The 15,302-nt window shown below is 38.8% G+C and overlaps 2 protein-coding genes across 4 annotated transcripts in view; one reads left to right on the forward strand and one right to left on the reverse strand.

Moving 5' to 3' along the window:
- The first annotated feature begins 1,403 nt into the window (after positions 1–1,403).
- nkiras2 (NFKB inhibitor interacting Ras-like 2) lies at positions 1,404–5,243 on the forward strand. Of its 2 annotated transcripts, none has more exons than XM_046866885.1 (4): positions 1,404–1,540; positions 2,673–2,798; positions 2,883–3,124; positions 4,635–5,243. In XM_046866885.1, the coding sequence occupies exons 2-4, from the start codon at positions 2,705–2,707 to the stop codon at positions 4,875–4,877; spliced, it is 579 nt and encodes a 192-aa protein (XP_046722841.1). In that variant the 5' UTR covers positions 1,404–1,540; positions 2,673–2,704; the 3' UTR covers positions 4,878–5,243. The 2 variants fall into 2 exon arrangements, with proteins under 2 accessions (XP_046722841.1, XP_046722842.1); XM_046866886.1 differs by having other exon boundaries at positions 1,456–1,544.
- A 3,060-nt stretch (positions 5,244–8,303) lies between these two features.
- The window catches only part of znf385c (zinc finger protein 385C), a 98,240-nt gene continuing 91,241 nt past the window's right edge, over positions 8,304–15,302 (reverse strand). For both annotated transcript variants that reach the window (XM_046866825.1, XM_046866823.1), the window contains exon 10: positions 8,304–14,121. In XM_046866825.1, coding sequence (XP_046722781.1) covers positions 13,894–14,121 — 228 coding nt within the window. In that variant the 3' untranslated portion in view covers positions 8,304–13,893. The remainder of the gene's footprint in view (positions 14,122–15,302) is intronic.

Raw genomic sequence — 15,302 nt, forward strand, 5'->3', positions numbered from 1 at the left:
AATTTGGGCCCTCAGACTGTGTAACAATTTCTTTCCGCAAACCATTAAATTATTAAATATTGCATAAAGGGACTAGACTGATACATACACACACATTTACACACACACACACACACACACACACACACACACACACACACACACACACACATAAAAAAACAGATCAGGCATAACATTATGACCACATGCCTAATATTGTGTTGGCCCCCCTTTTGCTGCCAAAACAGTCCTGATCCATTTAGCATTAACAGCATTTACTTCTTCAGCAATTTGAGCTGCAGGAGCTCGTCTGTTAAATCGGACCACACGGACCAGCCTTTACTCCCCACGTGCATCAATGAGCCTTGGCCAGTTCACCACTGTTCCTTCCTTGGACCACTTTTGATGGACACTGACCACTGCAGACCAGGAACATTCCACAAGAGCTGCAGTTTTGGAGATGCACTGACCCAGTCGTCTAGCCATCACAATTTGACCCTTTTCCTTTTTTCCTGGATCTAACACATCAACTTTGAGGACAAAATGTTCATTTGTTGCGTAATATATATCTTACCCATTAACAGGTGCCATGATGAAGAGATAATCAGTGTTTATTTAATTTTTCTGATTGCGAACAGGTGTGGCAGTAATCAGGCCTGGGTGTGGCTAGAGAAATTAAACTCTGGTGTGATAAACCACAGTTTTAACATGGGGGCAAACACTTTTTCACACAGGGCCATGTAGTTTTGGATTTTGTTTTCCCTCAATAATAATAACCTTTATTTAAAGACTGAGTGTTGTGTTCACTTATGTTATCTTTTACTAATATTTAAATTAGTTGGATGATCTGAAACAAAGTGTGACAAACATGCAAACAAAAAAAGACACCAGGAAGGGGCAAACACTTTTTCACACCACTGTATATATATATATATATATATATATATATATATATATATATATATATATATATGTTTTTTAAATTTTTTTATTTCAATGTATACTGTACTATATGTTTGGAATGACTTTAAAAACCTACTTGGTAATTACATTCACTGATGCTGGCACCAGATGGCGCTATGTACTTCTTTATCAGCATTATTTCTCCTGCAGCTGAGTGGGTAGAGTTACCGTGTTGCCAGGTTTGCATTTGGGTGAAAATAATCCTTAATTTATTAATTGGTTATTAGAATTTGTTCCAAAGAACTTTTCTTGATATTTTCAAATATGATGGGTTTTAAGAGTGTTGATTAATTTTATAAGCAAGGCAAATTACAGATTTATGTTAATACACTAGACTTGTATTACATTATACATTATACAGACATTATCATCGTACATTATACTTTCTGGGCAGTTGTTATAGCGAAATTCAGGAAATGTGTTTAATGTGTTATAACATATGTATTGTAGTTTAACTACTATAGAGCCGTGTCAGGAATTTCCAGAGTCCAATCGTGAGGAATTTTAAAGAAGACCTGGCAACCCGGCTGGAGTAAACAGGAAGTGCTGATGATGAGGAAAGCTAGGAAGCTTTCACACCTTTCACACCTTCTCCACTGTAGGTATTTTGTGTTTTCTGGTTTTTCTTTAATAAACCCAGGAGTGACTGGATGTGAAACGAGCAGCGAGATAATACGAGTTTTATTTTATACATACAGCTGTTCATGTCACATCTCAATGCAGATGTGTGCGAGCTAACAGCTTAGCAGAAACCCGCAGTGTGTGCTGGACAGAAACGTTGGCTGTAAACAAAAGTGTCATGGAACACGTTTAGAAACCCCAGACTGGTTTCACATCAGCTTCAGCCTCATATATTTAAACAGTAATGCTCTCTGTGCATGCATAACCTTCTACATAAAACCTGGTGTTCAATTCAGTTCAATTAACTGATTAACAATAGACATTCTCCCAAAGCAGCTTTAATAAGATAAATAGGTTATAAAATATATATTTTCAAGTTTAGTTCAGCCAGTGGTGACAGTGGTTAGAAAAACCTCCCTGAGATGGTATGAAGAAGAAACCTTAGGAGGAACCAGACTCAAAGGGAACCTCATCCTCATCTGGGTGGCACCAAATGTCCATTCATTATGTGCAGTCCAAATCCATTTCCATTATTATTTGCATTTGGCAGACGCCCTTGTCTAGGGCGACCTTTCACATTTTTACATTTATTTTTCATACAGCTAAGCTACAGAGACCCAGGAGTGGCAGCTTGCTGTGGTTGGGATTTGAACTCATAACCTGCAGAGGTTCGGATGTCCAACGGACTTGGACTTGTGATTTGCAATGTGGCCAGGCAAATTTGTTCTTTTTAACACCACGAATAAAAAAAACATCTAGCTGGGCAAAAGCTGATCCCAAAGTCATCAAGGGGCTCTGAAATATCGAAATATAAATAATATATTGCCGCTTTAATAACAAAGCGTGGGAAGGTGGTTAGGGCATTGGACTTTGGATCTGAAGGCTGTGAGTTCAAATTCCAGCCACACCAAGCATCTGGGCCCCTGAGCAAGGCCCTTAACCCGATTGCTGCTCAGTTGTATAAATTAGATAAATGTAAGTTACTCTGGATGAGGGCATCTGCCAAGTGCCATAAATGTAATACAAACACATTCGATTCAGGGGTGAAATCTAGATAACATTTTGGAAATAATCCTGTATAATTCCTGCTGTGTGCCTCTTTGTTTCAGTGTAAATTAGGTAAACGAGCGTTTGAGTGATCATGGGAAAGAGCTGTAAGGTGGTGGTGTGTGGCCAGGCGTCTGTGGGAAAGACGGCTGTCCTTGAACAGTTACTGTACGGGAATCACGTTGCTGGTGAGCCAAAGGATCAATTTCAAATGTTTCAGGAGTTATATGATTTTTTTTTTATGAATTTTTATGGGGTTTTTTTTGTGGTAGGTTCTGAGCCCATGGAGACGTTGGAGGACATCTATATCGGCTCGGTGGAGACAGACCGAGGTACAAGGGAGCAGGTGCGTTTCTACGACACGCGGGGTTTGCGTGAAGGCGTCGAGTTCCCACGACATTATTTTGGCTTCGCTGATGGCTTCGTGCTCGTCTACAGCATCGACAGCAAAGAGTCCTTCAAGCGCATGGAGATTCTGAAGAAAGAGATCGACCGCTGCCGTGACAAGAAAGAGGTCAGAGTGTGAATCTTTGAATCATGAACGTTAAGTGATCGTGTTTAATTCCATCAAAATCCCTCCTTATGCAAAGTCTTGTGTTCGAAATTGAAATAAAGCCCTAGTCTATATAATTGTTTTTTGATAAACACATGTTCCTAGTGCAACAAACTAGACCATTTAACAGTATGAAGATTTACTTTGACCAAACAAATATAGAAATGTACACATGTAAAACTTTATTTTCATCCATAAATCCTCCCTTAGCATGAATAACAGTTTTACACACTCTTGACATCTGGATAGTTTGTTACTCCAAACATGCAGCTGATATACATTGCCTTGCCGTGGGTTTGGGATTTTACCCAGAAAAAGTCTCCAACATTCCCTGCGCCAAAACAACCCCGACCCATTACAATTTCACCTCCATGTTTGAGTGTAGGGGTGAGGCAGTCTGCTAATATCTTCACTCCGGTTCTCTGTCTTACAGAAGAGCCAGAATTTGTCCAATTTCTACAGCAGTGGTCCCCAACCCCCGGGCCAATTGGTACCGGGCCGCACAGAAAGAATACATAATTTACATTATTTCCGTTTTATTTATTATCTGATTCTGAACTATGTTTTATTTTGGAAAATTACCGGATTCTCTCCGCCACATCTGTCTATGACTCTTGATGCATATGAAGACGCCTCAGTCACGTCTTACCTCCATCCTCTACCTTCTTAAAGGGGCTCCGGCTGCTAACACGTAATACATTACCGCTAAATTGAAACCCCCAAGCGAGCAAAATAAACAAAAAAAACAACACAGTGGATTCATGTTTATTATAATATGTAGAAAATACCAGTCTTATGCCGGTCGCATTATTTTATTTTGTTGTATTTATCCGCCACACCTTAAAGGCCGATCCGTGAAAAGATTGTCCGACATTAATCCGGTCCGTGGCGAAAAAAAGGTTGGGGACCACTGCTCTTCAGAACTTTCTTCCGGTCATTCATTTGCAGTCCAATTCTTGCGTTTTTACCTCGGATCATGCATGTACCTCAAAAAAGACCAGGTGTTTCCAAACATTTAACAGTCTCTGTACTCCAAAGCAGGAAATTTATATTTACATTAATTTGGCAGAAACCCTTATCCAGAGTGACTTACAGTGACCTCATTCATCCAACTGAGCAGATGAGGGTTACGGGTCTTGCTCAAGGGCCCAGCAGTGGCATCTTAGTGGTGGTGGGATTTGAACTCATGACCTTCTGATCAGAAGTCCTACATCTCAATCATTGAGCTACCCCTTTAGTTTAACATTTCTTTAAGAAAATCATGGAAAGGCAACATAAGGCAACATGGTCACCACACTTCTAATGCTTTGTTTTTAGCTATTTGCTTGCTTCAAATATGAATGCGTGTATTTATGAGACGGCCAAAAAAACTGTCAGTATTAAACCAAAGTCTATTTATTGTATCCCTTACAAGATTTCTATATCCTTCCTCTCGGTCCTCATGTCCACATTGTCTCTGTTGTCTATGCAGGTGACGATAGTGGTTTTGGGGAATAAGCTGGACATGGCGGAGCAGAGGAGAGTGGACAGCGAGACGGCTCAGCAGTGGGCTCGTCAGGAGAAAGTCAGGCTCTGGGAGGTTTCTGTGACCGACAGGCGTTCTCTCATTGAGCCCTTCGTGCACCTGGCCAGCAAGATGACCCAACCACAGAGCAAATCCACTTTCCCTTTGAGCCGCAACAAGAACAAGAGCAGCGGCTCTCAGGACAGCTAGACAGGGACAGAGGCAACCCGAGAAGGAGGAGAAACACTGGACAGGAACAAGAACTGATTTTGTCTGAACTGTTCACAATTTCAATATATTAGCTCGTTAATTAATTGTATTTTATGCACATTTTTATCACTTTTTTGTGTTTTTCTGTACAAACTAGTGAAGGACAGAGGTGTTTATACTTCAAGCATTTTATTCTGCTGTATAAGGGACATGTTCGAACCAAATTAGAGATGTCTGGGGAAAATAGAATACTGTTACTGAGTGAAAAAAGCATTACATGTTTTGCCCATTCTTGATATTTCATTATCAAATGTACTGTACATATTTCCTGTGCTTTTACTTGCTATTAAATGCTTTGTGAAGGAATGCAGTTAGTTTTGTACAATGATATCCCATTCTCACCCTCACCTAACTGCTGTTGCTACTTAGAATAAAAAGGAGATATTTTACAGTGCATCCTTGTGTGTGTGTGTGTGTGTGTGTGTGTGTGTGTGTGTGTGTGTGTGTGTGTGTGTGTGTGTGAGGAGTTCAGAACACATACTTTGGCTAACAAATGAAAGCTTTGACATGCTACAGCCCTTCAGGATATACACTGTCCTACTGTAGCGTGTCATTTCCTGTTCAAAATGCAGTGCTGGATAAAGTACACAAACCATCTTCTTCTTTTGGCTGTACCCGTTAGGGGGTCTCCATATTAGTCTGTCCTTTACATCTGCCTCTTTCAAACCAACTACCTGTATGTCTTCCCTCACCACGTCTATGAACCTCCTCCTTGGCCTCCCTCTTTTCCTCCTTCCTGGTGGCTCCATCCTCAGCATTCTCCTACCGATTTACCCTATGTCCCTCCTCTGCACATGTCCAAACAATCTTAATCTCGCCTCTCTCACTTTGTCTCCAAAAACGTGTGCTGTTCCTTTAATAACTTGTTTCTAATCCTGTTTATCCTCGTCACTCCTAATGAAAATCCCAACATCTTCAGCTACTTCCAGCTCCACCTCCTGTCTTTTACTCAATGCCACTGTCTCTAAACCATACAACCAAACATCCGGGTCTCACCACAGTCCTATAAACTTTCCCTTTCACTCTTGCAGACACCCTTCTATCACAAATCATTCCTGATATTACTCTTCCCACCCACTTATCTCCAAATCATAATATAATCCGCAAACATTATAGTCTATGGAGACTTCTGTCTGACCTGCTCCATCAATCTGTCCATCACCACTGCAAACAGAAAAGGGCTCAGAGCCGATCTTTGATGAAGTCCAACCTCCACCTTAAACCAGTTTGTCATACTTACTGCACACTTCAATGCTGTTACACTGTCCTTATACATGTCCTGCACCACCCTCACATACTTCTCTTACACACCTGACTTCCTCATACAATACCACAACTCCTCTCTCGCCACCCTGTCGTACGCTTTCTCTAAATCCACAAACACACAATGCAACTCTTTCTGACCTTCTTAATACTTTTCTATTTTCTATCAACATTTTTAAAGCAAATAATGTGTCTGTGGTGCTCTTCCTCGGCATGAAACCATACTGCTGCTCACAGATAGTCACCTCTTCAACTTTATTCCCCTTTAGTTACTGCAGGTCTGCACATCTCCCTTATTCTAAAGATCGGTACCAGCACACTCCTTCTCCATTCTCAGGCATCCTCTCACCTTTCAAAATCTTCTTAAACAATCATAAAAAAACTCCACTGCCATCTCTCCTAAACATCTCCACGCCTCTACTGGTACGTACACAAACCATGTGGTTGAGTAAAAGTAGAGATACAGTAGGTTAAATATGACTCCAGTAAAAGTAAAAGTGCTCCCTTTAAAATTTCATTTGAGTAAAAGTACAAAATATTTTCCTTTAAATGTACTTAAGTATCCAAAGTATTATGATTTATTAGAGCTATCATGTCCTATCATCATTTCTACTTCAGAGAATTAAATGCACACATCACCTTCCTGAAACACAACTTTAGTAACCTGAAAACAACTAATTAGAAATGGCAAAAAATCATACACTTAAAGATAATATAAATGTTTTTATATTAAAGCTACACTATACAGAAACAAATATATAAATAAGTTGCATTCTAAAAAAAGGGGATATCGCAACAAAATATGCCTACAAAAAATGAAAAAGGCATAAAACTATATATATATATATATATATATATATATATATATATATATATATATATATATATATATATATATATATAAAACACCATATCCTCACACTTTTTTTTTTACATTTAGCAAATCTTATGTAATTATATAGATCTGTTTTACACCCTGCCAGCAAATCCCAGCTAAGATTGTCTTTCTTATTCCAGTCATTTGCTTCAACTGAGTCCATTTGGCTCTGAACCCTGTCGTGAGCCTGTCAGCGTTATTTTTGAGCAGACAAAGCAGCAGAATTGCTTTCTGTTTGCCCTTTATCTCGTTTTTTTTATGGGGTGGGTATTTCATTTCATTCTTGGCTAATCCTGCAGTGACCTTAAAATGGGGGCTGCTCACACCTGGCAGTATGTGTCTGATAAAAATGTCCTTGTACTGTATGTGTGTGTCAGAGAGAGACAGAGAGAGACAGTCAGAAAGAGAGAGAGAAGTAGAGAGAAAAATGTTCTAAAATGGTTTAAGTAATACTGCATATACAGCAGAAGATATTAAAATTGAGGACAGAAAGAAAGCAGAGTCAATGAGATAATAAAATGATTGTAAATTTCCATTGTAAATTTAATTTTGTTTGGTGTTATAATAACCAAGTGTAATAACCAACACCGTCACTTTCTCATCATGATGTGGGAAAGACTGTTTCAATGGTACACAAAGTTTTATTCTGTATGCTTTCTGAGTGAATGGCATGTGGTCCCTGATTAGGGTCTGGATCTATAACCACCATTTTAAACTTTAAAAGGTTTTAAACAGCCATTTTAGGCTTAGAGTTAGAATAGTAGGATATCTATAGAATTAAATAAGTATATTAATAAATCATTAAAACAACAAGTTATTAAATAAATAAATGGACATCGTTAATTGCAGCCAACATAGCACAGACCAATTAGTGTCAGGCTAATAGCAAGAAGTAATAAACATGACTTGGGGGAAATTTGAAAAAAACAAACAAAAAAAACCTAAATTCAGCCCCTTAATGGACATCTCTATCTATATAAACACAATATGATTGGAATTGGGATCGCATGATTGTCAGGAGTTAACTCATGATTAATCACAACTTAATCACACATTTTTTCTGTTCTAAATGAATTATATTAATACTTTTCAAGTTTTTTAAATAATGATGCTTCATGCAAATGTATGTTTATTATTAGTAAAACTGTAAACATAGACAAAATATTCATGTAAATGTTTTAAAGTAATTATGGTGTTAAATTACATAAATCATCAGGACACTAAACTGAACTTTTGCTATGTTTCCACACGGATGGTTTTAATTGCTGGATGTGTGCATTTGAGCTATTTGATAAAATTGTTTAATAGTTCTTCTTTTGCAAACATTCAAACAGAGCTCTGACCTGTTTGCATTTATTTGTTTAGATTTCGTCTGTTGGATAGAATTAGAAAATGTCATGTATCTATCTTATTATTCATATTCAAAATATGTATACTAGAACATTCAACCTTAGCAGCAATGCAGTGTGGCCTAGACTGCCATTCATCCATTTATTCTGACAAGGAAGTTTGATTTTATTTATCGGACACTGTCCAGGTCTGTGACAACATTAAGGGTTAAACAGGACCTTTGGAAACTTTGGCACTTGTCATTTTAATGCAAGGCAAAACAACAAGCTGTCTCCCTCCAGCCAATAACCAACATTCCCATGAGCCCCAGAAACAACAGGCACATTGCTGTAAGGAAGATCCAATTGATTTATTTTCTCTTTCTCTCTCACTCTCTCTCATTTTCAGTCACTCTCACTCATGCTCTGTACAGAAAAATCAAATCAAATCAAATAAAAAGGACAATAATTAGAACCTGTTCAAAAATGTTTAGCTTTTTTTTGTTACTGGGTCAAAAAACACAACAAACAACTGTATTTTCATCCACAGATACTGGCCATGTCCCATTTGAGAAAGACGAGCGGCTCATCTTTTCATGTTTTAGAAAATAATCTGGTTTATGAACAGCACTGTCGGCATACATACAGAGAGACAGACGGACACATAACACACACTCATCGCTTTGTCCTGATGAAACGCTCACACTGAGGAATGTATATGGGACACAACGTGCTAGTTTGTGCTTTTGGACCATGTGCTCATGATTCGTGGTTTGTGAGTGTAGCTGCACACTTGAATGTTTGAACAGTTATGATCAACGTAGTAAAACTGTACAGGAGTGTACACTATTAATGAAAGTCTCTTAGAATCTAGAGCAACATACTGCCTAAAGGAATACTCCAGGGGATTTTCTAATGTGTGTATCATAGGAAGTGTACGACATAATGACAAAAAATGTTCAGACCAAACAATAGAAACCTGTTTATTCCCAACTGATTTGTAATAGTCTAAATAGTCTTATGTCAATTGGCAGCTGTTGTACTTGTAACTATAATTTCAGAGATAATCAGAGAGAATTTGCAGTGATAATCTCAGTACAATCTGAATAGATACTAGGGATGAGTAGCTGAAAACCTGAATACAAAACACACATTTGTAAGAATATGCAGATCATACCCTCCAATACATATACAAACAGGTGATTATTTTTTACACATTTCTTTTCGAAGGCTCGTCAAAAATATTTACAGCATATATGCTTTGGATTCCCATATAGCAGAAAAAAGTGTAATGTTTTTTTCCCCTCCTTTTTAAATGCAGTCAGATATGAAGCTTGTAGGACAAACATTATGTTAATTAATATAAATCCACTGGGCTCTGCAAAACATTCGTGGCATTCGTTCATCCTTAGTACCTGCCTGGTCAGGATATAAAATAGGCAATTTGATGATTTATATTTAAAGAAAACATAACAGTCAGAAGTTGAAATAAAAAAACGTTATTTCTAGTTTAGAAATTGAGTGATATAGCTAAGGTTGAGAAATGGTCAAAGCCAGAATTTAAAGTGCTTCAATTTTTACCCCCTTTTCCATATTGTTTTCAAGTGTTTCTGTGGGAACAGGGGTAGGGGTCATAATACATTTAAAACAAGTCCATGTGTACATCTGGTTTAAATCTGAATACAGACACAGATTACTGATAGTGATGTTTTTCCTTGTTTTCACCACTTAATTACTTGCTTGACAAAACTACCATAAGTAGTGTTTTTGGTATGTCATATCCTAAGAGCTTTATTGCTACGTATTTTGACTGCACATTGTATAGCAATAATTTAAACATTCATTCACTGCCCTTTTAGTTTGTTTCAAATCAGTCTAAATAAACAGGTTGTTTTTTTTTAACTATTGAACACATGTCTGTGGTAAACACATGGGCACTAAAGATACAGAAAAGACACTAGAGTATTCCTTTATCGTATGAATGGAATGAGACCTTCCCCTTTTATTGCAATCCAACCAAAGCAAAACATGACTGCGGTAATCACTTTTAAAAGCACTGCAGCCAATGTGTGCGGCAAAATGCCTTCATCTCTCTCGTCACCGCTGGCAACTGATGTTTCCATGGCTGCCTTCAGTCCAACTGAGAGGTACCATTACACAGATGCAATCTCATCCAAAATGCAGCAAGAAAATGTCACATGATTCCCCCCCCCTCGCTGGCATTAAGTCAACACTAACCAAGAGGAAGGAGAGAGACACGAAGACAGACAGCAATATGACCGGTGTCACACAGAAAGGTTAAAAAATCATGGCTAAGTTTCCATTTTGTATAAAAGGAAATGTGTATCACACTCTGATTATGGCTATTGCAGCTCCAAACAGTGTTATTGCTCAACATATTTCACATACTGAAGGAGAGAACAAGCAGAAGGTATCCAGGGCCCTCCATGTGTGTGTGATGATGGCCTAAATCATCCACATACAAGCACACACATACACATGTGCATATATTGATATACACACATACAGAGAGACAGAGAGAGAGATTTCTGAAAATTCAGGAAAAGTCATAGTTTGTACATGAATCAAAGACAGAAAAAGTGAATTTCATTTCCCTTGTGCTATGCTTTTTCAATGTTTGCGAGACACATGCATGTTGTAAGAAATGGACTGTGAATGTTTTGAAAAAATTGTGGACAGATGAGTCAAAATTATAAATGGTTCTAAAAGATGAACTTATGTAAAATGGACAACAGGAGAGAAGAAGTTAGCAGACTGCCTCACCCCCACAGTCAAACATGGTGCTGAAAGCATAATGGTTCGGGGTTGTTTACGAGCAGGGAAGGTTGGAGACTTATTCTGGGTGAAAAGAATACTGATCCAACATGGCTACCATTTCATAATTCAAAACCATGCAACTCCGTAGGACTGCGGCTCATTGGAACTGGCTTCACCATACAACAAGACATTGACCCAAAGCGTATGTCCAAGCTCTGTAAGCGTTATTTAGAGAGCAAACAGTTCGGCTGGGGTTTCATCTAACATGGATTGGCCTGCTCAGTCACCACACCTAAAGCCTATTGAACTGCTCTGATGAACTGGATAACAAGGGCAGAAAGAAAGATTCAACCAGTGTAGAACATCTTTCAGCTGAATGTTTGAAGAAACGAACTGTCTGGATGTTTGGAGTGTGAAAATGCATGTGTCTCCATACAAATATATATATATATATATATATATATATATATATATATATATATATATATATATATAGAGCACTGCTGTTAAGGTGTATAACATAGTAAACTTTTTTTGTCTTTGACCCACAATCTACGCTTGCTCTGCTCTTGGTTAGATTACAGTATGGCTGATGTTTTACTCTGTTTAACTTCTCCTCTGATGGAGCTGAAACAGGAGCCCTGAGACTCGCCCTTCGCTGTAGGCTTTGAAGCTGAAGTGTCCCAAATGCAAAAAGACATATTAAGTCATGCTGATTTTTTTTTCTTCTTTTTGCATAATCTCTCTCTCACACACACACACACACACACACACACACACACACACACACACACACACACACACACACACACACCCCTTGACTTATTTGTATTTTTTTATATATATATATTGACCCATAAAATGTAGGCAATTACTGTATACTATATCATTCTTGGCATATGTTCTTATTTTTGTAATTTTTGTAATGACTTGGCAAACAATAGAAGTCCCTTCAGATAGAAATTGTTCTTATCATAGCAATAATGGCGATAATGACTCTGATAAATTTCCTACATACTCTCTACATATTTATAAATCTACATACAACCTAATATAGACAACTTCTTTTTAAAGTAATCTTCTTAAAGATTTTGTAAAATATCTTAATATCTCAGAACATGGAAAAAAAAAGGAAAAATACATCAATGCATGTATTGAGAATAACCGATTAAGTAGCAGCACATCACTGCAGATCAGTTACTCCAGCATTTTTAACTTTCACATTTTAATTTACTGCTTTACACTGCATGAGTGTTAGTAAAGTGAGGTACTGATTTAAGTGAGGTGAGGAGGTCTGGGGCCAATCAAGATCTTCTACTCCAACTCATGTAAACATATGTTCATGGAGTTGGCTTTGTGCACAGGGGCATTGTCATGCTAGAACATATACAATTGTGAGGCTTAAACTTGCTATTCATGAATTCATGCCTTCATAATAAACAGGTTTTTTTTCTCACATCAAAATTATTATCAGTGATAAACACAAGTTCTGAATGCAGTATTAAAGCATACAGTCTAAAATGCTGGAGTGTTTCTTATATATGTCAGGGATTTGTCTTTGTACAGCAGAGAGCGCTGCTGTATGACAGATGAGGTGCAGTGTCCATGAGAGAATGAGGCTGATATGAGTCATACTCCTACACACAAACACACACACACACAAACACACATGCTTGCACGTTCAAATAACATGGCGAGAATTGAAATTGTAATCAAGTGATGTGTGATGGATTTTGCTTGGCAGGTTGACCTTTGTGAGGTCTTAATGAGATAACACTGAGAGCAAAATATACCAACATGCAGGGACAAAATTCGAGAGCATAATCATATTGTCATAATCATCCCTGTGTGCATGTGTGTGTGTGCACGTGTGTATCCGGCTGACTCAAAATCATCTAATCTATGCAGGAAAAATTGGAACACTGATTGTGTGTGAGAGTGTGTGCGTGTCTATGTGTGTTAGTGCTGATTTGCCTGCAAATTGTCATCTCGATGCATTGCTCTTTTACTCACTGATGAGTCCATGATGATTACCCATGATGCAAAGCGACAGCTCTTATGGTTTCCAGGGGGAGCAATAACATGTTTGATCGTGTTGAGGGGAAAAAAATGAATGAAAATTCAAACTAAAAGGCATAAACACAGACTTAAAAAACAACAAAAAAAAAAACGCCTTGAGTAAAGGGATGTTTGCATTTGTCTCACTAAGAAATGTGCTCTATTTATCTAATGCTGCTGTACTTCTAATAAATAACACAGTAAAATCCTATGGTTAATGCTTTATAAAACTATACGAGGTCCCAGCCAACTATACGAGGCTCCACGCATTTCCCTGGAGATGTGACCTGTCAGTCAACCTCTATTTGTAGAAATAGAGAGAGGTGGGTGGGTCACTGAGGTCTCGAGAGGCCTTCCCCCAGCCTGGGGGCGTGTGCGTCTCCTCTTGCTCCCATGGTTTCTCACGAATCATCTACCTCTGACTTTGCTTTCTACCTTTCTGTGCTGCATAGTTCACGAGTGATCCTCTTGTGAGGGCCACAGTCCTAGAGGAGAGTGCAGAAAAACTTGAGTGTGTGTATTAGTTTTGAGATTTTTTTTAAGATCATTTTGTGTGTGCATGTGTACGGTGTGTAAAAGTCAGCTGTAACACTAAATCATTCCTGTACCATAGACCTGTGTGCACACTAATGTGTTTATGTTTATGCATACTTTAATAGGGTGAGAATAGGATTGGGGTATGTGTGGCCCGCAGTGGTCCCGGCGCAGGCCGAAAGAGAGCGGGGCCTAAGATTGGAGTAGGAATGAAGGCGGCACCGGCAGGGTGTCGGAGAGTGAGCGGATTGGTTGCCACTGTGCAAAGCGTTTGCGGAGTTATCGCAGTGGGCAGGAAACTGGTAGTCAGACTTTTAGTCAGCTGTTTCTGAAGAGCCAGTTTGGTCTAAAAAAGAGAAAGAGAGGGATATATTATAAGAGTTTAAAGAAACCCTAATGCCAATAATTTATTCTAATTTAATTAAGTGAAGATGGAACGGTTTGCATGTGAACACCTAAACAGTTGCAGAAAAATGGAATGAGCAAACAACGTAAGGATTTTAGAAAGTTTGAAAAGGGCCAGATTGTGATGGCTATTATCAAAACTGCAGCTCTCATGGGATGTTCCCAGTCTGCAGTGGTCAGTATCTATCAAAAGTTGTCCAAGGAAGGAACAGTGGTGAACCACTGACGTGGGGAACGTAGGCTGGTCCATGTGGTCTGATTCTGTAGCTCAAATTGCTGTATCACTCTAAGGCAGTATGTGATTTAGGTTTGAGAACTCTACAGTGGCAAAACATTCAGCTGAAAGTAATTAATAACCAAAGACCCTCCACAACAAAAAATAAATAATGTCACCAATTAGCCAAGGAATTTTATATAGGTGTGGGAGCTCTTTTAAACATTTAAGCTAAACCTCATTGGTCTCTCGCACAGTCCGTGCCTGGAACACTGTCACTTTTGTTAATACAGTGGAACCCACTTATCTCGACCTCAGTTAACTCGACAACCCTATTAAGTCGACGTTTTTGAAGTGGAACCGGCAAATTCTCGCTTTGTCTAAGCATTTTTTATCGGTTATGTCGACTTTTTTATGTCGCCGAACCCTGATATCTCGAGCACAAGGGGGAAAAAATTTGCCATTAAATGTCTGTTATCTCGGTGCAGCCGCAGAAAAACTCGCGAAAGTGGCGGAAAAATCAAGGCTTACAGCTGCTACAGGTGTTGTATTGTATACTGGTGAATCTCTGCTGTTAGTTAGTGCACATATGCCTTTTGTTGTTAAATGTTATGCGATGAACGGGAGGCGAAATCTGCGCTTGATAGGAGCGCAGCGCGGAACGTGGGATGAGCAGCAAAAGCATAGAATGAACACCAGCAGGATCGGGGGGGAGAATCCGCGGTGCGCTTTGGGAAGAAAAGAGCAGCCGTTGAGAGAGTGCCGGTGGGAAGACACGTACCGGGATATGCATGAGCGATAACAACGACCGCCGTGAACCAACATATACCAACAATAACGGACAGTGAGAGTGTGGAAGTTTAAATAGGAGCTGGTGATGATGCTAAACGAGCACCATATGTGTGCGA

The sequence above is a fragment of the Silurus meridionalis genome, chromosome 14 (genome assembly GCF_014805685.1).
Source record: "Silurus meridionalis isolate SWU-2019-XX chromosome 14, ASM1480568v1, whole genome shotgun sequence".
NCBI lineage: Eukaryota > Metazoa > Chordata > Actinopteri > Siluriformes > Siluridae > Silurus > Silurus meridionalis.

Bases quoted from the DNA above. Each gene is read 5' to 3' on its own strand.
- nkiras2 (XM_046866885.1), top strand. From the start codon at position 2,705: ATGGGAAAGAGCTGTAAGGTGGTGGTGTGTGGCCAGGCGTCTGTGGGA. The intron at 2,799-2,882 runs GTGAGCCAAAGG...TTTTTGTGGTAG, and splicing joins GTACGGGAATCACGTTGCTG to GTTCTGAGCCCATGGAGACG. The intron at 3,125-4,634 runs GTCAGAGTGTGA...TTGTCTATGCAG, and splicing joins GCTGCCGTGACAAGAAAGAG to GTGACGATAGTGGTTTTGGG.